General features: G+C 43.6%; 1 protein-coding gene across 1 annotated transcript; it reads right to left on the bottom strand.

Moving 5' to 3' along the window:
- Window positions 1-9,029: 9,029 nt before the first annotated feature.
- Window positions 9,030-23,529, bottom strand: LOC137865589 (TRPM8 channel-associated factor 2-like). The gene is made up of 8 exons (XM_068700756.1): window positions 23,313-23,529; window positions 22,055-22,688; window positions 19,384-20,354; window positions 17,368-17,462; window positions 16,142-16,355; window positions 15,107-15,346; window positions 11,877-12,214; window positions 9,030-10,126 (listed from the first exon to the last, which is right to left on the bottom strand). Exons 2-8 carry the CDS (start codon window positions 22,669-22,671, stop codon window positions 10,052-10,054), a joined length of 2,550 nt encoding a protein of 849 aa, XP_068556857.1. The 5' UTR covers window positions 22,672-22,688; window positions 23,313-23,529; the 3' UTR covers window positions 9,030-10,051.
- Window positions 23,530-23,962: the final 433 nt, after the last annotated feature.

Genomic DNA, 23,962 nt, shown 5'->3' with positions numbered 1-23,962 from the left:
GGAAGCCCACGCAGGATCAGGTTGGGAAGGATGGCATCCCGTGGGAGGGAACCCACAGGGAGCAGGGGCAGAGAATGACTGAGAACAAGAGCTGGAGACAAAGCGCTAGGGACTGGCCACAGCTCCCATTCCCCATTCCCCTGCACCACTCGGGGGGGAGGAGGTTGGAGAAGGTGCATTGGGGGAAGGCATTTTTGGTTTAATTCCTTTGTTTCTTACTTCTCTAGCTTGTTAGTAATAGGCAATAAATCTTACTATCTCCCTACTCTGAGTCTGTTTTGCCTGTCATGATAATTGTTGAGTGATCTCCCCATCGTTATCTGAATCCTTGAACCTTTTGCGTCGTATTTTCTCCCCCTTCCCTTTGAGGAGGGGAAGTAAGAGAACAGCTGTGGTTGAGCTTGGATCCCCACCCAAGTAAAATCACCACAACACAATGAAAGTTGTGTAGACTTAAAGGAACATACCTTATATACAGAGTCAGGAATTTAACATTAGTTTTATTAGTGTCTTCACAGGGTAATTACAATACCGTAGAAATATGCACCCCGTTAAAATGATACTAACATATATAATACAAATTATTCAATTATTGCAAAATCCTGGTAATGGTACAGTTGAAATGAACACACATGGACACAAGTATCTAACCATTTCACCATTGTTGGGTTATGCTGTTCCGTGCTAGTCTTTTAGAAGAGATGGTTTGCAGTGAGTCGTCCTGAGTTCTTTGCTAGGAGGAATTCAATGGAGGGGAGGAGGGGGTAGTTCTTCCTCCTTGCTCTTAGGTCCTTTTTGGGTTATTTTTATACTTCTTAAGAAGTCTGTTTTTTACTGACCCATGGGTCAGTTACACAGTGACTACTTAGTAGTGTTTGACCTCTACTATATCTGATAAATTTACAGAATCAGTGTTACGCGATAAGAGATAGGCCTCCCAACCTTCTCCTGACACTTACAAAATCCTGCAGGTACATCTAAAATAGACCTATGAATACTCAGAACAGTTACTGGTGAGTCCTGAGCTATTAAATTAGTACAAGGCCTGTGGCTTACCACTAGCAATAGCAACAAGACATTTGCTGGGCAACAGAGAAGACAGAACCACTCCCAGAACATCAAGTATCCAGTGCTGAATAATTAGACAGATCCATGCCTTCACAAGGCTGAGGGTTTAGGCATACATGTTCTGGCATAAGTAAGGCAGTCTCATTGCATCCCCATTCATCTTCATGACCATGATAGATAACTGTCCATTTGTAATGCTACCTCTGGGGCTACACCGGTGTAACAGGTTCTACATCTCTCTCCACCTATCCAGACAAAGAAACTAACCAACATGGTAAAGCTGTGTTTACAGATATATATATATATATTAATCTAGTCATACACCCAGTGCCACTTTCTTACATAAGCTGACCTAGCAATATACTGGGTGCCTTCCTGTGTCAAGGGGACATGGCAGAGACCTAGTGATATGGGTAGAAGAAATAAAGTGCTGTTGCAAATCTATCCCAGGCAGGAGTAACTAGAAACTCTAAACATTTAATATTTGCTTCTTACAACCCCAGTGAAGTGACTAGCTAATCTAAAACCCTTTCCCAAGAATCTAAGAATACATTGGCCACCATGCACGTTTTTCTGTTGGCAGTTTCAGCTGAATGTCAGGGTCCTAAGTGCACCAGTGGTTTGCTGTGGAGAGGACCAGGAGACCAAAGCCGTCTCTACGTTAAGTGCACTCCTGCTCATTTGGAATCAGGGGGCCTGTGAGTGTATGAGATGTGGCCATTTCTGGACTTGGATTTACAGATACAACCATGTGTTTCAGTTGGGAGGAACCAACCGCAGGTTGCTTCACATGGAATTTGCTCTGACATGCCTAATCATTTGTTATGTTTTAAGCCACCTGGCACCCTATTGACACTGCTATTGTCCCCTGTTACAGGCATCAAGCATTTCCTCCCTCTCAGTGCACAGAAGTTTGGTGGGTGCCTGACTTAACTACATCCTGGAACCTCTCCTCGATGTGAGCATTCTGGGGCATCTCAAAGTACAACTAATATACATCTCCATGAACAGAGGTCTATAAGGTTCTTCCTCCCTTCTGCACTGAACTTGCACACTACTCCTTCATGGAGCAGTTTAACCCATCGTGGAGCTCATGGCCCTGTTACTTCTTTTTGATGTATTTTGGGAGATTTGGGAAGCTCTGTTTCAAAAAACAATTGGTCAGTCTGTGGAAAAATGCTTTTGTATGGAATAGCATAAGATTAAACCATTGGCTACTCTTAAGTTTCTGTAGGATATTTTTCTCTGTTTTGCAGCCACATATGTATGTTTATTTCAAATTACAGGACACTGAAATACACTATTTAATCCCACGCTGGACATGGTTTTCTTTTGAACTAATCTAACCCTGGGAGCTGGATCCCAGTTTAGAAATTGTAGGTCCTACACAAGCCTTTTGCATTCTGCAAAAATAGCAGCAGGTTCTACATAATTCTCTGCCTGTTTCCGTATTTTTCCACTTGAAAAATAGCAGAACGCCATGCACCCTAGCCCTTGAGGCTTTCAGGTACAATTTCAACCCATTGCCATGAGAAGGGCCCTATTAAATTCTGCCTAGGTTTATTTACCAACAAGCTGGTAAGGCCATATTCCTAACCAGTACCAAATACTGTGTAACTGCTAAGTACTCTTGGTGATATTCAACAATGCTTGGCCATACATCTTTGTCATCCTGCTTATCTTTGTGTCTTCTGCTGCTTATGGGTCATCTCGACCACGTCAGCTTCCTATTTGAAAGCCAGAGCACTGAAATAGAGTATGTGTACCAGTCACACGTCAGTTCTGCACCTATACTTATAGACTTCCATTCTATGCTCCTGATTATGGATCTCTGGGTGGCCAAATTTTGTATTTCAATTTTATTTCATGTAGAGGTTCTTGACTTCACTGATATAATGGAGAAGAGTGATGCATTCAGTCTCATATAAATTCAGTGCACTGAGAACAACAAATAGATCAATGCCTGCAGGCAACTTCCAAAGAAAACAATAAAGGTGGTCAACATATTGAGCTCATTGTCAGTGACACTGAAGCTTCAGATCCCATTGCTCGTAAGGACTTGGAAGAAGAAATAGTTCCAAATACGTAAGTAGCATGCAATCACATGAAGGAACCATATCATGGGAGAGTACCAACCCGATGGCTATTAATATTTTTACCTCCTGGGCTCTTGTTCCACCAACTCCTTTTACCCCAAACAGTGGCCACACTGCACAAATAAAAGGCTTCTGATTTGTGAGCACCTGTGCTCTCAGCAAGCTACCAATATTATTTTGCATTTTTTCCCTTAGCAAGGGCTTTTCAATATAATTAATTACAAAGTGTTCTTCCTATTCCATCCAGGTACAGAGGTACTGGCAATGCGGTATCTAATCCAATGTCACACAATAGGGATAATTTTGTCTGTTGAAGCAAATGCAGAAATTTCCCCTGTTTTTACCCTTTTTTAAGGCAGATCCAAAAAGGGAAGGTAGTCAAACACTGTGTACAAGAAAGATAATATCAGATACTAAAGAATATGATTCATTTAATCCACTACTGAAAAGAAGCCTCACCTAAATAGTGGATTACAGTTTCATGAAAGCACACAGATCTTAAGCAATGTGAACTATCAAAATGTATGTCACCCAGGGTGTATCGTACTGTTTCTAAAGAACAGAGAATGCTTATAAGAATTATAAGAATACTCTGTAGAATACTGTTTATTTTGGAGGGCATATTACTCATATGCTCAGTGCTATGAAAGGTGAGACTAAAAACCAATGCTGCAATTTGGTATGATGATTACCAGGTAAGGAAGCTCCTTTGGAGCAGCCCAAACATCTGTAGTCCCCTGCGGCCATTCTGTGATGTCAGGACGCATGTTTCTGTCTAGACCTGCACAGGCTTTAGCTGTGCATTGGCAAGTTGCAAAAAGTAAGGCTGGCAGATTTAAGACTGCAATTCCACTTTAATACTGCCTGATTGCCCATCTTTGCTGTATTCTGAATGAGTTAGATATTGGGAGGGAAAAACATCTTAGATTACTCAAATCAAAATCATCATCATGACAGAAAGTCATAGAATCATAGAATAGCTTGGGTTGGAAGGGACCCTAAAGGTCATCTAATTCCAACCCCACCGCCATGGGACACCTTCCTCTAGATCAGGTTGCTCAAAGTCCCATCCAAACAGGCCTTGAACACTTCCAGGGAGGAGGTATCCACATCTTCTCTGGGCAACCTGTTCCAGTGCCTGCCTCACAGTAAATAATTTCTTCCTTAGATTTAGTAGAAATCTACCCTCTTAGTTTAAAGCCATCACACCAAGATCATCTGGTCCAACCAAATCCCTACCACCAATGTGACCCACTAAACCATGTCCCTAAGCACCATGTCCAACCTTTCCTTAAACAGCCCCAGGGATGGTGACTCCACCACCTCCCTGGGCAACCCGTCCCAGTGTCTGACTGCTCCTTCTGAGAAGAAATGTCTCCTAATTTCTGACCTGAACATCCCCTGGCACAACTTGAGGCCATTCCCTCTAGTCCTATCACTAGTTACCTGTGAGAAGAGGCTGACCCCCAGTACCCCACATCTTCCTTTCAGGCAGCTGTAGAGTGCAATAAGGTCTCCCCTGAGCCTCATCTTCTCCAGACTAAACAATCCCAGTTCCCTCAACAGGACTTGTGCTCCAGGCCCTTCACCAGCTTCATAGCCCTGCTCTGGACACACTCCAGGGCCTCGATGTCCTTCTTGTAGTGAGGGGCCCAAAACTGAACACACTACTTGAGATGCGGCCTCACCAGAGCAGAGTACAGGGGGACGATCACCTCCCTGCTCCTGCTGGCTGCACTATTCCTGATACAGGAACAACATTCCAGGATGCTGTTGGCCTTCTTGGCCACCTGGGAACACTGCTGGCTCAAGTTTGGACAAGCATTGACCAACTCCCCAGATCCTTTTCCTCTGCACAGCTTTTCAGCCACTCTGCCCCAACCCTGTAGCATTGCATAGGGTTGTTGTGACCAAAGTGCAGGACCCAGCCTGTAGCCACGTTGAACCTCATTGGCCTCTGCCCATTGACCCATCCTATCCAGGTCCCTCTGCAGGGCCTTCCTACCCTCCCGCAGATCGACACTTCCCCTTAACTTGGTGTCATCCACAAAACTTGGTGTACATCTGGTGTCGTAGTTAGGGCAGGATGTGGTAGAGAGCCTCTGGGTGAGAATTAAGGGGATGGACAGCAAAGCAAATATATTTTGTTGTGGGTGTCATGGGTGTCTATTGTTGACCACCCACCCAGGATGATGGCATAGATGAGCTATTCTATAAGCAATTAGGAGAAATCTCCTGGTTGGTTGTCTTCACCATTCTGGGAGAGTTCAACTTCCCAGGCATAAACTGGAGGAATACTGACAAGTCTGAGAAATTGCCAAAGCATTTTGAAGACAACCTCCTGTCACAAATGTTTAGCGAGCCAACTAGGAAAGATGCCTTCCTAGACCTGCTATTTGAGACTACAGGCCTTTTGGGAGATGTGAATGTAGGCGGCTATCTTGGCCACAGCAATCATGAAATATCAGTTTAAAACTTGTGTTGTAAGGAGAAAACGTCAACAGAGTTGTCACCCTGGACTTTAAGCTACTAAGGAAGCTAGTTAACAGTGTCTCCTGGGAATATACTCTAAAGAGGATTTCGGGATCCCTGAAAGCTGGTCACTTTTCAAGAACCACCTTTTAAAAGCCCAGGAGCAGGCACCATGTTGCAAGTCAAACAAGTGGGGCAGAAGATTGGCTTGGCTAAACAGGGAACTCCTCTTGGAACCTGGGCAAAAGAAGTACCTGATCTCTGGAAGCAAGGTTAGGGTTCACAGGGAGATTATAGAGCCAAAGTTCACATTTGTAGGAAGAAATTAAGGTAAAACTAAGCTTACCTTGAGTTGATCAAGATAGGCCTAGTTGATCAAAAAAAAGGCCTCTGAAAGTATGTTAAGCAAGAGAAAGTCCAAGGAAAACACTGGATAGTCACCTAACAAGGGAGAATGAGGAAAAGGTTGAGATATTTAACATCTTTGTTGCCTCAATTTTCAGTATTAATGATAGATTGTGGGTTGTCAGGTCCTTTAAGTTGAAGGATCATGACTGGTGGAGCAGTGACTTTCCATTTGTGGTCACTGAAATTAAAAGGACAAGTTGTATCAATTGAACATTTATAAATCCATGGGGTCTGACAGTATTCACCCTGGAGTACTGAAGGAGTTAACAGGTGTTATAACTGGACTCCCCTCAACAATTTACCAAGGGGCTTGGGAGTCTGGGATGAACCCTGCTGACTGGAAGCTGGCTAATGTTATCCTAATGTACAAGAAGTGCATGAGAAAAGACCAAAGAAACTACAGACGTAACAGTCTATCCTCAGTACCTGGAAAACTTACGGAGGTTATCCTGAATGCTACTGAGAGGCAGTTAAAGAAGAAGGCTATTAGACATAGTCAACATAGGTTCATGAAGGAAAAGTTCTATTTTAATAATTTGGAATCTTTCTACGATAAGGTCACCCACTTATTGGATGAAGGGAAGGCAGTAGATGTAATTTTTCTGCATTTTAGTAAGGCCTTTGGTACTGTCCCTCACTGCATCCTTCTGGACAACCTGTGAGATGAATAGGTACACACTATGCTGGGTGATGAACTGGCTGAATGGTAGCACACAGACAATCGTACTGAATGGGACTGCATCAGGCTGGCTCGATTCTAGGGCCAGTTCTCTTCAAGATTTTTATCAACTATCTGTATGCAGGAGTGGAGTGCATCCTCAGCAAGTTTGCTAATGATACTAAACTGGGAGGTGCTGTTGACTCAAGGGATGAGAGACCTCGCAAAAGGTTCTAGGTAGACTGAAAGAATGGGCAATCATCAGTGGCACGGAATTCAACAAGTGAAAACGTCAGGTTCTGTACTTGGAACAGAGTAATACCAGACACAGGTATAGAAGGGGATATGAGTGGCTGGGGAGCAGCCCTAGGATCTGGGGGTGCCGACTGATAGCAGGCTCAACACGAATCAGCAGCGTGCCCTGGCAGCCAAGATGGCAAACTAACTGGGGTGCATTAAACACAGCATAGCAAGACAGTCAAAAGAGGTGATTCTCCTGCCATATCTAGCGCTGGTGCAACCAGTGACCACTTTTCAACTGAACTATTCTAATTCTAAACCAACCAGAAATATTTGCTTTAGGGTGCAAAATGAACTTCATTTCTTCAAAGAAAAGAACTGCTTCTGTATCCCAGAAGAGTTTTCTTTAGGGAACATTGTGTCCCTTTCAAACTTTGGTTCACCCACACAGCTTTCACACTCCAGAGTTACATCTGACTGTCCAAACTCTCTCCATCCAAAAAAAGGCTTCTCTTCTTTCTTGTGTAGTCTTTGGCAAAGTATTAAGTCAATCAGCTTTTTTTTTTTTTTTTCCTTTTTCTTTTCCTTTTAAATCCCATTCCTATTTTCTGAGAATTCCCTGGACCCCTACTACGCAACTGCTCTGCTATGGAGATCAAACTTCAGTTCAGCTTTAGTAGCAACAAATTCATATTACATATTTTCATCTTTTTGACATTTTTACACCCTAGTACTGATAATAAAAGGAAAGTTTGTCAGATCTTTGTTCAGCTTCCTGCTCCCTACTAGATGAAGTCAGTGTATAGCAATGGCAAGTGACTTTCTGCTAAAGAAAGCTTACTGTATAAATGAAGCCAGAAAATATGTATGCGCTATGAAAACATCACCAGTTAACCCATTCATTCTCAGGGTTGATTAGAGCATGTTTCCTGGTTTATTTTTTTGCTAAGGCTCTTATGGTCTCCAAATCTATTTTACTTTATTTTTTTCCTCTCTATTTCAGCTACTGCTCAGGTTGGTCTCAGCTGTGTTATAGGTTTTTCCCAGACTTCATGCTAAATTTCTCTGTGACTGCTGCTTGAATTACATTTTTACAGAAATGATTAAATGTTCCATATGTTATTTTGCAGACTGTCTCTGTGCTCCCCCTTTTTTCTATTGCTGTGGTCTCAGTTTGGCCTTTCTGCTTTGACAGGCTGCTCCAGTATGCACCATAACTAGTGGAAAAGCAAGTGCAGAAATCAGTTCATAAATGTGTCAAAACTTTTCTATGATCTGTCCATGTAGTTGTTGTTTTTTTTTTTTTTTCTGTGTGTTTGTTTTTGTAGTGGTGGTGGTATTACACTAAAGAAGAACAGATACCATTCTAAGGGTGACATTAAATTGAGTTAGTCTAATGTTGAGTTTGTGTACTACATACATGTATGCCTAAATATTTCAGGCTGCATTTAGAGCTGGTGTAAATTGTAACTTTTCCATTGGAATCCCTGTGGTTGGACTAGTCCATTCTAGCTCAGAATCCAGCCCATCACCTTTTTCTTTAGCCTTTTTTCTCTTAAACACTTTAAGATCCATTTTGTTGTGTCTTTCACGTAAAAACAAACAACAATAACAACAACAAAACAAAAAACAAATCCTGCCGTACTCAGGTAACAGAACCAATAATATTTTCAGCATTTTTTTAAATGTACATGAACTCAGCTTTTGCTCATAAACTCAGTAGGGGTGAAATCTGTTTCCGTAGACAGGGTCAAATCTAAACCTTTCCACTATGAAAGCCTTCCTTTTAGTCTAAAGCACTCTAGTACTCTACTCTAGTTAAATACTAAACTAGTATTGAACTACTGTCTAAGCTATCATTAGCCTCTGCATATACTTTATTGGAAGAACAACTTACAATGACAGTGAATAAGAACAGAAAGAAAGTTTGAAAGACAAAGTAAATATTAGGCCAATGAATCACAGAAAAGTCAGAACTACATCTGAGACAGAACAAAAATGAAAAACTGCTGTAACAAATTTTTGGATCACTTCTTATTAGGCTTTTTTTTTTTAAACTGCACACTTGAAAGTAGGACCACACACAGTTTGAAAATCCAGAATTGTCTTATTTATTGCTGATACACAAGAAGGGTGTCCAGACCAGTATGCTACTAGACGAAGCATTAAAACACTTGTCAGCACTGTGTAGTCACCAGTGTGTTGTGCTAGTCAAGCAATCATGAATGAGGTGAGGGAAACATTAATGTCTGTTGGTCCTCCGAAAATGCTGGCTGTGCTGCTGTCCTGCTCCTGATTGCTCCTTCATGCTGTCATGTCATCGCCTGGTTTTTAATTTCTGATGAGTCCAGGAGTTGGATCGCTATTAACTATAAGCAAGTCACCTCTTCTTTGTTTCTATGCTGATATATTTCATGGCTTGTATCTTGCTCACAGACTACAGTAAGAGTGATGGCTACCACTCAGCATTGACTTATTTGCACAAAGCTGGACATTGGGTCACACAATATAAAGCAGGAAGAAATTACAACATTTTAGTATCAGCTGTTATATAAGCTGTATATAAGCATTATAAGGTCATTTTCATGATAGTAGGCATGGACCTTCTGCATAGTTAGGGAGATTAAAGATGAAGAATTTTATAGGTACTCATGTCCATAGTGAACATCTCGTATTACTGAGATTACAGCGGAAGAATACAACATTGTGGAGGATACTATTTGCTTTAGAGACCCTTATTCTATTGGTATTGTGCTTGAGACCACTCCAGTGATTGCTCCATCCTGAAAACTTCCATTTCATCAGATAAAGGTTCTGCAGGAACTACATCTACTCAGAATTACATTCCTCCTGAGGTGAAGAACCTAGAACAAAGCTTATTTATTATTCAAGCCTTCAGAAGGTGGTTTAGATGGGTGCTGAGCAACATACAAGTTTCTGCTGAACACCTGTTGGGGGTTAACCTCCACTCTAAACTAGCAAGCTAAAGAAATTAATCTAACATCAAGTGCCCAATGAGCAATCATGCAGTACACAAGGCCTAAAACATAGGCTGTACCTTATCTGAGAATCAAAGTTCAGATGTTTTTCTTTCATGATCTGTAGGACTTCATTGGGTCCTGTTCCCAGGTGGGTAAAGAGGAGAGTTCCTCAGACAGCTCTTTCTTGATAGGCCATCCCCAGGCTGTAAAAAAAGGAGCCAGATTCCTATTCACCTGCTGAGAAAACTTCTGCGCCCACAAATTCATCTTAGAAGGGTTGTCTTCTGGGATAGAGGACATTTTCTGGTAGTCAGAGAAGAGGTGAGTGAAGGGGTCCCAGCCAAACCCTTCCTGCAGCTGCGGGAGAAGAACAGTATAAAACAGTGAACTTTTCATTTCATTGACATTATTCCTGTGTTACAAACAGTAGAGTGACCCTCCCACCCCTTGTTTCTCTAGTGTCTTTTGGATTTAATGTAAAGTTAGAAGAAGGTATCCAGCTTTCAGGCTTCAGAGCACAACTTAGAGTACAGAAAAATACACCTTCCCATTACACTGGCTTGCAAGCACAAACAGAGATGAAAGATGCGTTGGGAGGAGCTAGAAATGTCAGCAATCATCTATACAAGTTGTTGGTTTGTGTGGAAGAAAGATTCTTGTGCAGCAAAAGGAGTATCAAAGAGGATGCTGACAGATAACCTGGACAGAAGGAAGACAGGAGAACAAGGCATGATCAGAAAACAAGAAGGAGAGATTGTGAGCTAAGCATGAGTTTTGGCTAGGAATAAGAACACAGGAGTTTCAGATTTAAAAAAAAATAAAAAAAATAGTCTTGTATGAGCAAGAAATTTAAAGTAAAGAGGGAGAGGAAACCTATGTTGTTGCTCAAGATGAGGTTAATATGAAGAGCTGACTTGAAACAGCATGACAGGATACAGAATATCTACTGAATATCTTTAGTTCTTTACCAAGCCATGACTTGCATCTCACATCCTTATACTAAATAGTTTGACACTAAAACATGTTCTACAAATCCACCATCATGCTGGAACAGCTAAGCAGGAGCAGACAGCATTTCTACATTAGGAAGTACAGGCAGACAGATTATCTACCTCTCATAATCCCCTATGACCATGGAAACCCCTGGTGCTGAGACTAGCTATGGACTAGGCAATATCTTTAGCTTGATGATTTAGGCTCACTGATTTTCCACTCTGGAACGTGGTAAAATCAGGATCACTACTCCTTCAATAAATATTTTGTTATTCATAGAAGATGTGAGAGCTCCCAGACAAGGGGGCTGAGGGACATTCACCTCAAAACAGTCAGTAGCTTAAGTCATCATAATGGACTTTTTTTTTTTTTGCCAGCTAACTCAATGTCCCACAGGAAAATTGCAGCAGATTAAAGGACTAAAGATCCAAGTTTGATCATCCTTTTTCCACATGATATAATCAAACATAAATATATGCTATATAATTATATATACCATATATATAATATATATACATGTATATATTGTTATATATAACAAGCAGTTCCTGTTTCTCTCCTAGGGAGAGAGATTAATATATTGTACTAAGTTCTGTTCCTGAGCAGTTAAGCCCCAGTCTTTCAAAGGAAGGGTAACAGGAGATGCTAGCACTACACAATCTACGTGTGCATCTCTCAAGTGATTTCTGGACCTATGATGAATCCGGATTGTAAGCAAACACTGGCATGACACCTGGAGTCACCAGGCTGAAGACATCCTTCTGACACAGGGTTCACCAACTACTGAATCATAGAATATCCCGAGTTGGAAGGGACCCATAAGGATCATCAAGTCCAACTCCTGGCACTGCACAGGTCTATCCAAAAGTTTAGACCATGTGGCTAAGTGCACAGTCCAATCGCTTCTTAAATGCAGACAGGCTTGGTGCAGTGACTAATACACTCGCTTTTCCCAGTTACCTGCAGGTATGTCTCCAGAGCAGTCCATACGTTCCAGTCCTTTAGCTGAGCACCTTTCTTCAGATACTCTCTTATCCTTTCCTCCCGGCACTGTGACGTAAGTGCCTCATGTGCCTGATGCCTGGGAATCCCCAGCACCTTCTCATGCACATAGACAGACCAGAGATTGCAGGTGGCCTCTGTGGTATGAGGTGGAAACTCCCATGCTTGCTGCTGTTGATTGTGTCCCAGCTCATGGACAGGACCCCAAAGACCAGTAGTTTTCATGTGCTTCACATCTATCATCTCCTTCACTGAATCGATGTGGCACATGATGGGGTAGCCAGAATGCATCCAGCCTGCAAGAAAAACATAAGTACTTACCCCAGTGCCTCTTAAACATAAGTAACTGTATTTCTTTTTCATTTCTCCAGCACCTTTCCTCCATCTCACAAACCATGCTGTATTACAATTACATTACAAGCTGTATTCAATGGCTCTATGTCCAAGTGAAGGCCGGTGAAGTGAAGGCCTCAGGGGTCTGTCCTGGGACCAGTACTGTTCCATACCTTTATCAGCAACATAGACAGTGGGATTGAGTGCACCCTCAGCAAGTTCACAAAAGACACCAAGCTGAGTGGTACAGTTGATACAACAGAAGGAAGGCATGCCATCCAAAGGGACCTGGACAAGCTTGAGAAGTGGGATCATGTGAACCTAATGAGGTTCAACGAGTTCAAGCACAAGGTGCTGCACCTGGGCCGGGGCAGTCCCAGGCATGAGGACAGACTGGGAGAAGAACTCATTGAGAGCAGCCCTGCAGAGAAGGACTTATGGGTTCTGGTGGATGGAAAGCTCAACGTGAACTGTCAGTGCGTGCTTGCAGCCCAGAAGGCTAACTGCATCCTGGGCAGCATCAACAGAGGGGTGACCAGCAGGTCAAGGGAGGTGATTGTCCCCCTCTGCTCTACCCTTTTGAGGCCCTACCTGGAGTGCTGCATCCAGGTGAGGGGCCCCCAGCACAAGAAGGATGTGGATCTGTTAGAGTGGGTCCAGAGGAGGGCCACAAAGATGATCAGAGGGCTGGAGCACCTCTCCTGTGAAGAAAGGCTGAGAGAGCTGGGGCTGATCTGCCTGGAGAAGAGAAGGCTCCGGAGTGAGGTTACCTCATTGTAACCTTTCAGTACTTGAAGGGCACTTAAAAAGAAAAATGGAGAGCAACTTTTTGCTCAATCAGATATTGACAGGATGAGGGGGAATGATTTTAAACTAAAAGAAAGGAGATTTAGGTTAGAGGTTAGGAGGAAATTCTTCACTCAGAGGGTGCTGAGGCACTGGAATGGGTTTCCCAGAGAGGTTGTGGAGGCTCCATTCCTTGAGGTGTTCAAGACCAGGTTAGATGAGGTCCTGAGCAACCTAATCTAGCAGTGGCGTCCCTGCCTATTGCAGGGGGTTGGAACTAGATAATCTTTGAGGTCACTTCCAACCTGAAACATTCTATCATTCTAAGATTACCATAAGTGACTTTTTTTTTCCTTTTTGTGAGATAAGGAAATAGTACAAGCGTTACTGTATCAAAGAAGAGATAGAGACAGTACTATCAGTTAAGTACAGTTTCACCTACTTTGCCTTTTTATATTTAAGTGTACACTCACAGTTGGGCTGAGGATGAGATTTTTGGTTGAAGGAAGGTTCAGGTTTGGGGCAGACTTTCTTTCCTGTCTCTTGCCCAGAATACCCCCGAATGCTCACAAACCAAGCACAGCTGACACCTACCCAAACGTGCAATAATGTGATTCAGCACCCTGGCAGAGTTTGACTTCCTGTGTAGAGTGTGGATCCTGCATGTCTGCACTCCAGAAGTTAGCAGTGTAGACAAAATACATGGATGTTACAGCTTGCCATGCTCGAGGGCTGCAAAACTTGTCATGCTGAAGTCAGCTCTTAACCTCACAGAATAGCTGTTCTATAAATAATTTCCCAGTGTCATGCAAGGCAAGAATTTTGTACTGCAAGGGATTTTTCCCAAGTCTCCTTGGTGTTTTCATCCTTGACTTGTCCTTATTCTTAAAGATTCCCAAAGCTTCATAAAAGAATCATCTCCCCAAAATCAAACACCTATCGTAGAAGTGGATAAACAGCCCTTATTCTCACTACATACATGTAGGGAGCCTACACAGCTGGCTTTAACCGAACAATAAGCCTGTATAGTACTCAAGTGAGAGGACATCAATCACAACCCCCTTCCTGCAGAAACTATTTAAGATCTTGAGCTCCCCAATTTCTAATAAGAGGGATGCGTGTAATTAAAAGCCATAGGCATGCAAAAAAATCAGGTCCAGAAATGTGAGTGAAACCATTTATTCCACCCAAAACAGGAGGGAATTTTGTGTTTGCAGCCAATGGTCTTTTTAACTGGCATTTGCTTAGCATAGCTGAACTTAACGTTCCCAAAATGTGTAACAGATTATTCCCATGTGCCTTAGCAAAGGATTAGGGCATCAGGGTTTGTGCCAAGACCTTGCCTCATTTTGGGATAATGAATTTCACCAACGTGATTTGAAAACCAATTGAAAAAATAGTATTACAAGGTTCTGAATTTATCATCTAGCTTGACTCATTCAAATACACTCAGCACACAACTTGAAAAGCTGGGGTCATGGAGTATCAACTGCAAAACTACAAACTCATGGGCTTTAACAGTAGTATTGCTTCTGCTTCTCCACTGCCATCACCTCAGGCACATCTTTTCCAACTAAGGTTTGCCCACAGTAACCTTTGCACAGCCTGTTTCCAGCAGGTAGGTACACACGAGTATAACAATTATCACTGAATGTAAGCAAACAATCCTATGGCTGAGGCAGGAAAAAAAAAAAAAAAAAAAAAACAGAAATTAGATCAATGTCTCCCAGCTGTACTGATTCAGCAGTACATTCAGGAAGGAGACAAAAAACCCTGCAGTCACCAGCTCTGCCTCTTAACACATCCAGGCAGCAGAACAGCTGAGTGAGACAAGGCTGGTTTAGACAGAGAGGCATCTGAACGGGTCTATTTAATTTTTATAAGTACTGTCTTACTGTATTTTCATACTGTTTGAGTAGCTCACAATTATGCAAGGATCACAATCATTTGACCCTTTACGTATGTTTCCAGTCCGGCTTTACTGAAGTGACTTCGCAGGAACAGATCTTGCTACTAGAGGCCACTTGCCTTGTAGCCACTTGAGAAATGCCATTTGTCAGTGCACCTACCACATGAGATCTGGACATCTGCTACAATCCTCTCTGGCCTTGGGAACTTTGTTGGTATGGCTGCCAATTTGCTTATTGCCACCATGATCTCATTCCACAGGGTCAGCAGTGGTTTTGGGTTCTCCAAGTGGCGGATGCTGTCAGCTGGTACCGTCAGGATGAGACTCTCAGCTGCCAGTTCTGCCCAGGGAGCAGGGTAGTGCCGGATACTGGCCTTCCACTGGTTTTCACAGGTCTCCCCTACATCAACACAGAAAATCAGTTAACCACAGCTCTAACTTTTGAGCACACTCCCAGAAGTCAAGTTGAAGAAACAGATCACAGTTGAGAAATTCTCTTGGAAAACAGTACGTGGTAGGTGTGCAACTGCAGGTGGTTGGTTGTTAATTAGTTAATCCTCACCCTGTACTTGGGAAGCCTTAGGCTCTTATGGATGGGAGACAGATGGGAGCAAACTGTCATATACCAAAGTAGTTAGCATGGCAAGAACAAATCTCTGTTTTCCTTCTGAGAATAAGAAGCAGGCTTCTCCAGTCTCACTTGATGATCTTGCTTCTTCTTCTCCAATGGAGTTTTTTCTCCGTCTAACAACACTGATTTCTGTTTAATTTGATAGAGGAACAAGATGTTGCATACCACAAGGAAAGAGAAAATGACAGAAATCATGGAAAATTCACCACAGAGATTTATCACACTAAAGCACACAGAGTGCAAGATAAGCTTTGTTGTGACAGAACACTCCCATCAACACATGGTTTTCACCAGAAATGACAATTTCAACCACTAAGAAATGTTGGTTTAGACAAACCCTGCCCTTTTTGTGACAGCTCCCTCACCTCCCTCATGTGACAGCAGGCACAGAGTGAATATGTGAACTACCTGGAATCCCAGAGCAAGACAAACCAAGGAAACTGAGTCTAGGCATTACTAAACACAGTCAGGTGCTCCTAAGCATGGCAGCATCTTTCATTTCAGTCACAGGGATAGCAGCATCATGAGCAGCACTAAGAAAGGCACCAAGGTAAATAAACCTACCAAGCTTGAAGAAAGGAGCTCTGACTGCCCCTTCTACAGTGATGGGCACTTTTCCCAGGACGCTCCTTTCTGGTACTATGATGTAAATGAGGCCACCCCAGAGGCAGGAAACTGACTGTTTCTGGCAGGTAATATCACAGGTACGTATTACCACTGGGGCTCGTTTCAGCTCTTCAGCATTAGAGAGGTCATCCGCATGACACCCAACCTGCACCTGGCAAACAGAAGGGTAGGTGATTTGTGAGCAGCTGGGTAAAATGCTTCAAGTACAACTTTGCCAACGAACTATAGCACCCTGAGCCCTCTGCTGTAGCGCTGTTCCTGCAGGGCACATGTGCAGAAACAGCTTTCTAACTTCAGAATTGTTCAAGTGTTCAGCCTGTGGTGGCCAGAAGCAGCAAAACAAAACAAAACAAAACAACAAAAAAAAAAAAAGTTAAAAAGTTTAGTGCTGTCTCTATCTCGGACAGTCTCACGGCTCTGCTCCTATTTTTACCGGGGTCTGCTATATCCTTCATTGGCAGTTCACAGAATTGCAATGTTTTTTTTTTCACTGTACTTTACTTGTATTTATTTTTTCTTCACCCTGCACCAGCATCAAAGTCACATCCTATAACATATGAGGTGGAGAGGTGTGGTCACTCCTGGGTTGTTTTATTGTGCCTCTTCCTCGGCCCTGATACAGTAAAACAGACAGAAAGTGGCTGCAAGATTATACAAAAATACCTGAGTTAATCTTGAGTTTCAGCTGCAGGAAGCTTACTGCAAAACATACCCAAGCAGGTGAGCTTTTGTCTGCTTTGTTCTTTGATGAGAACAGGATTCCAGTTAACTGGTTTATATCTGATCTGGATACATCTATGAGAGCAACAGTAGCAGCATTGTGGAAGTACATTAGGAGAGTTCTGGAAAGAGACAGAACTAAGTTTCATGATTAGAAGGGCCCACCCAAGTACTTATTTGGGCCTAGAATCACCTTGATCAGTTCTCTCTGCACGGCAACAGAACAGGTACAGCAAGCAGTCTCCAGGCAGCAGCCACAATCAATTATCCTGCCAGCACACAGACGAGGAATGCAAGGAGTGGAAACAAAGTGAAAAATGATGACAATGCATGGAAAGTGCCACAGGGTGGCAGCAGAAGGAAAGGACTGACAAGGCCTAAGACCTATATTCGAGTGTCCAGCTGACATTGTGTAAGCAGTAGCCAAACTAGTAAGGGCTCACCTGCAGACCAGCACCGACCAGCCGACAAGGGAATGTTATAACGGCTGTGTGACCCTCAGGGAGATAGAGTCCTGTACTCCTCCAGGCTGTCTTACCTAAAATGTGAGAGAACACAGATCTGAACAGTCAGAAACTCTTCAGCCTGATGTTATGGACTCTGGAGATTTCAAGCTGCAGTAAAAGAATTTCTGCCCTTGTCTCTACACATGCACAATTGTCTCACATTTTATCCAATCTGTTGGAAATACAGCTTTAAAGGGAAAGGGTATTGGCATGAACAAGATCGTCACACAATTAGCAAGCAAGCCCACCCAAACGTAAAATTCCAAGAATGACGAAGGTACTTATTAATACTTGTAAAAAAATAAACAAAAAATAATAATTTAAAAAGAAACAACTCCTCCTCCACTCAGATCCTCTTACCCTCAAAGGTGCATACTGTGATGGTATTAGACGTAGTTGAAGTTGTAATGGTCATCAAACATCTCCTAAATAACAGACTGACAGTGACATCATATTTTTCCCAACTGACTAGTCAGCATAAGCTGGGGCCCACACGAATTCCCATTTCTAAGCTGACTGAAGTTATGAGAATGCCTAGAGGGCTGTCCTAGCCAAGGCATAAGATGGGTACCCTACCACACCACTAAAATTTAGCAAGCCTCTAGACAGCCTTCCCATGGAAATTAAAGCCTCCTCTGCCTCGGAGATTTCAGTAGACACTTTTGATATACACTGCAAAACTGATCCATCTCTACTGTACTGATCAGGCAAAATCCACTCATTAGTTCTGACAAAGTTTACTTAAGAATATTTCAGTCCAAACAGCAAAAATCCTCAGAAGAGCCGGACCATCCTAAAGCTCCTCATTTACAACCTTCCCCATCCTCCAAGAAATTTTGTCAGGCAAAACCTAATCCATGGAAAAATGTAAAATAGACATAATATCATAACTTTTCACCAATTCATCTCAATTTTGCTGAACTTACACCTATGGCATTTTTGAAATTGTTTAATCTCAAATCATGGGTTGCCAGCACTTTTCTTTTTTTTTTTAATGTGGAATTACACAAATTCTGAACAGTCCCACTATTCAATTCAATGCTTTCAATCCAACCAACCCTAACAATTTTCCCCTTTTGCCCTGACTCATTAGTGTTACAACCAGTGAGCAACTATTCCACAACTCTTGTCTCGAAACTTCCTCTGCACTCAAGACATTGCCACTCCAGAACTGTCCTTTTTATCTCATTAGAATAGTTTGCAAACAACAACTCTCAATCATATTCAAATTCAAAAATTCAAGATTTATCTGTCCATGGAAAAATACCTTACCAGTGAAATTACTTAAAGTTTAAATATATCAGCACCAGGAATCTCAAAGTTATATAGCTACAAAGCCTAACGTTAGACAAATGATTCAGGACGTAATTACCAAATACCATAGCTTCAGTGATGGTGTCAGCCTATGAAGTTCCCATCCTGCTCACAGTCTCTTGTTTTCACCCCAAAACCACAACTTCACTCCATCAGCTCTGCTGATACAAGAAGTTGCGAGACCGCTACTACTCAGACTGAAATTGCCTAGATAAAAAAATAAAACTTTTGTACCTAGCTCCCACCTTTTCACATGATGGTCTCAAAGATGGCTCTGTCAGAACACTAGTGGGACAACAAACGGTAGAGCAGAGCCTGGAGTTCCTGAGGAACTTATAGCTTTCTTGAGGAAGCCACTGCACTGTGCAAGTACCCTCAGGAGCTTCTTTAGTTGGCTCTTCTCCAAGTGCCTGTGTACCAATTATGAGGATGCAAGACTTCCATGGCATGTTTCAGAGCGCTAAAATCAGTGCCAGCCATAAAAGGAGCCTGCCTGCCACCACACAGAGGCCAGCATCCCCACAAGCCCACAGTGCAACTGGACATCTGTCCTCATGTTCAGACATACACACAGAGGGCAAGTGCCTTGCTGATCCCAGCGCCAGCATGCCTCAAGAGGAAGGGAGATACGGTACTCACCTGGATTAGTGCCATCGATTTCCACGGTAACAGGAAGGGAACAGACCCCAGTGGCAGATTTCTGCACTAGGGCTGCACAGTCTGTCATGGTGTATGACAGCTCAGTTGCCATGCAGAGCAGGGCTGCCTCTTTGGAGTTGCTCTTGACAGGCTTGTGCCTGCTGACGTGCGGGATCCCACTTTGGCGAAGCACTTTGGCCAGGATGCGGTGCAGTGAGGCATATGCAGGGCAGTCCTGGGCAGGGATGCGCAGAAAGGCAGCACAGTCTTGTGCCAGCCTTGGCAGCCAGCCTTTCAGGGGAGCTTTGAGATCCTCAGCCTTGTCTACATGGCTCTTGAAAAGAGAGAGTGCCTTGCGAAAGTGATAGTGCTCCCCGAATGCTGTGGCTGGGAGCTTTGCTGCCTCGACACTCTGCCCCAGGATGCTCAGCCCAAAGCGGTTGAGGATTTTGTTGCCAGGATATTCTGCCACTGCAGCTTTGCCGCGGTTCTGGGAAGCCCAATACCAGGCTTGGCCTCCAATCAGTAGGCCACCCCCTTCTGCTACAAAAGCATGAATTGTCTCCACCTGTTTGTCACTGTAAGAAGGACAGCAGTATACGCTCATGTTGCCTGTCAGCTCTGATACCTGTGACTTCACCTCTTCCTCACTGAAGAGGCCACACAGTTTCTCCAGGCTGGCATCCACACCCACCAGCCCCTTTCTCCCAGCATCTAGCCAGCGGACAGCATTGAGCAGGAATTTGGCCATCTTTGGGGAGAGGAGCTGACTCTCATGGGTTGCCACCACAACACGGCCTCGGCCATAGCGTGCTGCAGCTAAGAGGCAGCGGTGCGAGCTGTCCAGGCAGAGCGGGAAGGAGAGTACACCATGCACCAGCAAGATGGAGGGTGTGCCCTCTGTCACCATATCCAGCTCTGACACACCATGCAGGAGAAAAGCAGAATCGAGGCCAAGACTGGCCTGGTGTCTGCAAAACCAAGAGAGGTTCAAGTTAGCCCCCATTCCAGAATCCTCTGCTTAAACAGCTGCCGTGTCTGTCCCTGCCTCTTCTTCCTCTCTCACCCTAGTACATCATGTTGTCACTTCTTTCATTTTAAAAATAAAGTAAAATCCATCAATCTTTTTTTTTTCTTTTAAAGATTCAGTTTTTGCAGTCTACCAGATCTGTAAGAATCTCAGCACTCATTTACAAATGAAGACAAATAAAAGTTTCCAGGCCTGTTACTTTGAAGAGCAGCCTGAAAATCCAAATGCGGGATCTCAAAAGTCAAAGGAGCTTTCATATTTTTTAAGCAAGTCTTTTGCAAATTTAACCTGCAAATGATGAGGAAATCAGCATATCTCCTGTAGCAGAAACTTCCTTGAACTACTCCACCCTAAGTATCATAAACTGGACAAGCCCAAAAGATTTCTCTGTGTGTTCTGTTAAGAAGTGAAGAAAGGATAGATAGACCCCAAAAGACAGACCCCAAAATTCCTACCAGTTATCCTCCACAGTATCTTTGTGGAGCTTTTACCATGTAAGGCTCTTGTATTTTTGCTATTTCCTTATAGCGTCTATATGACACTGTGGAGAAAGACATGTTCAATCGGTTGCAATTACATAATTTTCTCCATTTGGGCAAACACAATTTTTCTTTGACACCTGAAAAGAATCTGTTGTTACATGGCCATTGCAGCCAGCTCAGTTACAATAAAACATGCTGCCCTTGTGCACACCCATAGGACAGGAAACTGCACCTCTCTTCTGATTATTACTTTACTGACACTGTGAAGTAAATGAAAGACTTTCTGGGAATTTTATTTCTGTCACTGCAACTTCCACTGCAGTGAGGTGAAACGGCCACACACAGGAAGCATAGCACCGCTCCTGCTCCACTGAGATCCCATGGCACTTTCCCTAACTGAGCAGAAAGTGGTGCTAGGCACAGTCCAGTATGCTCAGTGGCAAGGGGAGGTGGAGGAAGACAGAGGGGCAAAGTCCAGGGCACTGCTGTCTGCTCTGCAATACAAGACACAACAGCTCAGAGTTTCACAACCTGCTGCTCTGAGACCAAAAGGCCAAGCTAGAATCCCAAACTAACTTGAAGCACAGCGGGTTCCTGCTAACAGCCTGTGTCTTCTGGAGAAGGGAGGTGGCACCAGGCCTGCCTCCTCAGCTCAGCATCAGTCCAGCGGTTTCACTTGCAAAAAGGAAATTTTTGCAGGTTAAGCAGGTTTAGCAGCTGTCAGGCAGAGCCCAGCCCAGAGTGCTGGTGAGGTGCTCCATCTCCAGTGTGGTTTTGAACTGTGTGAAAGTTGGCCTGAACATACCCACCCTGGGGGAAAGGATGGGATAGGAGCCGGGGAGTTGCTCCTCCTTTCCCCAGCTTGCTGTGTGGTGCTCACAGGCACAGCTGGTCAGGGAGACAGCTCTACAACATGGCTGCACTCATTTCTTGACCCTGAATGAATGTCCTAACCCACTCCCCTGGAAGCAAAGTCATCATTCTTTCAGATTACAAACAGCAAGGAGATTCTCTCTTACATCTGAAGACTACAGCTGCATCCCACCCTGGCTATTAAAGAACCAGCATTCAAACATCGTCATCTCTTACCTCAAGGATCTTCTGTAAACATCTCATTTGCATAACTTGTTTAAATAGACAGAACAATTCAGATACTCACGGAACAGTTAAGGGGATCTTTGGAATTTTCTTGGCAACTTTGAAGATCCCTTCCGCTACAGGATTTCCTGTGAAGTACACACCAGCCACACTGGTCACCTGGTTCCCAGGGAATTCAAACAGCACCTTCTCCTTCCCATGTAGACTACCCCAGTGCCAAGCCTGGCCTCCAATGAGCAGGCCTCCACCTTCCTTTACAAAGCAAACTATGTCTTTTGCCTGCGTGCTGTCATAGGCATCCATACAGTACACCCCGTGGTGGGTGCTGAGCGCTACCCCAGCCTCTACTTTGATGCCAGCCCCAAGGAGCAGCTGGGAGAGGGAATCCAACCGGTGATGGGACCCAACCAGGGCCGCAGGGGAAGGCTTGAGCCACTCCACAGCATTTCTGAGGAACTGGGAAAACTTGGAGCTCTTCATGATTCCCTCGTGGGAAATAACCACCATCTTGCCTTTCCCATACCGTGAAACAGCGATCAGAACCTGCTTCTCAGCGCTCAGAAGCACAGGGTAGGCATCCTCTCCAACAAGCAGCAGCTCACAAGGAACAAAACCACCCGTGAAGTCCCATTCTCCAACACTGTCTACTAACAGCTCATAGGTAGCAGAGGGTTTCATCTTCAAGCCACTCTAATCTGATGGAGAGAAGAGCAACATTCATTGCAGTATGGCTCAGCAATACAGAACTGCTAAACTGCTAAAGGAAGCGACTGTTTTAACACATTCTGCAAATTCTCAAAGAGGAGAACAAGGAAATAAGGATGAATACATTCCCATTAACAATTGGTTTGGAGAGGGAGAATGACAGAAACTCCAAGAAGTCTACTAGGAACTTGCCTGGTAGAGGTGGCTTACATGGAAGGTGACAGACAATAAAAAGACCTGATCAGCACAATACATGGCGTAATTCAAACATGCAGTTTCCAATTTTCTTCCCAATTGGGTATGTATAGAAATACACATGCCTGCTGTGGCATAAGTTTCCAAAGATGCACTTTTTCTAGCTGTTCAGACACTAAAAGCAAGGAGTATTAGGTGGTGACATGAAGAGGAAGAGGGTTGATAGAAACAATAGAGACAAGCAGTTCCCTGTCACAACTGACAGTTTAAGCCACATGGGACCTAGCAGAGCGGGTCTGGGCACAGGATTTTCATGCCCTAGTATTCTGTTCTAAACTGCCTCATGATATCAAGGAAATAATTTCCCTCTTCTGCAGCTTTGTTTTTCCCATCTATGAAGCGAGGAGAACGGTACTGACCTTTGTTGCCAAAGCCTTTGAAGTCTATTGGGAGACACGTGCTATATTTAGCTTCCCTCAGGTCGAAAGTTTGGACTAGCTCTTCAGCAAAATCGTCTCCTGCTGAGCTGAGGCTTCTGTGACTGTGCAGACAGGAAGAGTTTTGAGGAGGAGAGTTTGACCAAGTCCCACCCACTTCGTGTCATTCCGAATTCACAAGGCTGACGAACACTACGCCTATGGCAAGAGAAGGTGTTGTTCTGGGGCAGACTTTGCCCTTTCCTGGGCAGGATCCTGTGCCAACATCGGTCTCTATGGCCTTCACATACATTTCAGATTTGGCTACCCTGAAACCAAATCCTTGGCACGCTAACACAGGAAAATAGAGAAGTTCTGGAGAAGCGGAATCCTTGACACAGATTTATTTGTCGTAAGCCCCAAGGTGCTCAAAAACTGCAGGCGGATCAAGAATGACAGCGCATTCCCCTTGCCCATCCTCTGGGCAAGCCTGGAAGCTCTGAGTTTTTCACATAATCTCTCCTAAGACTTGACTGCTGTTTTATATATGATTTCTGAGTGAAAGTTGGTGATTAACATTGCCCAGAAATTTAGTGCTTGTTTGCTAGCTTAGTCTGAATTCCAGCTTTGTTTCCCTGGGTTTGAATAAACCC

Source organism: Anas acuta, chromosome 1, assembly GCF_963932015.1.
Source record: "Anas acuta chromosome 1, bAnaAcu1.1, whole genome shotgun sequence".
Taxonomy (NCBI): Eukaryota; Metazoa; Chordata; class Aves; order Anseriformes; family Anatidae; genus Anas; species Anas acuta.
The sequence above is the reverse complement of the archived record's forward strand: the minus strand, read 5'-3'. Positions and strand labels throughout refer to the sequence as shown.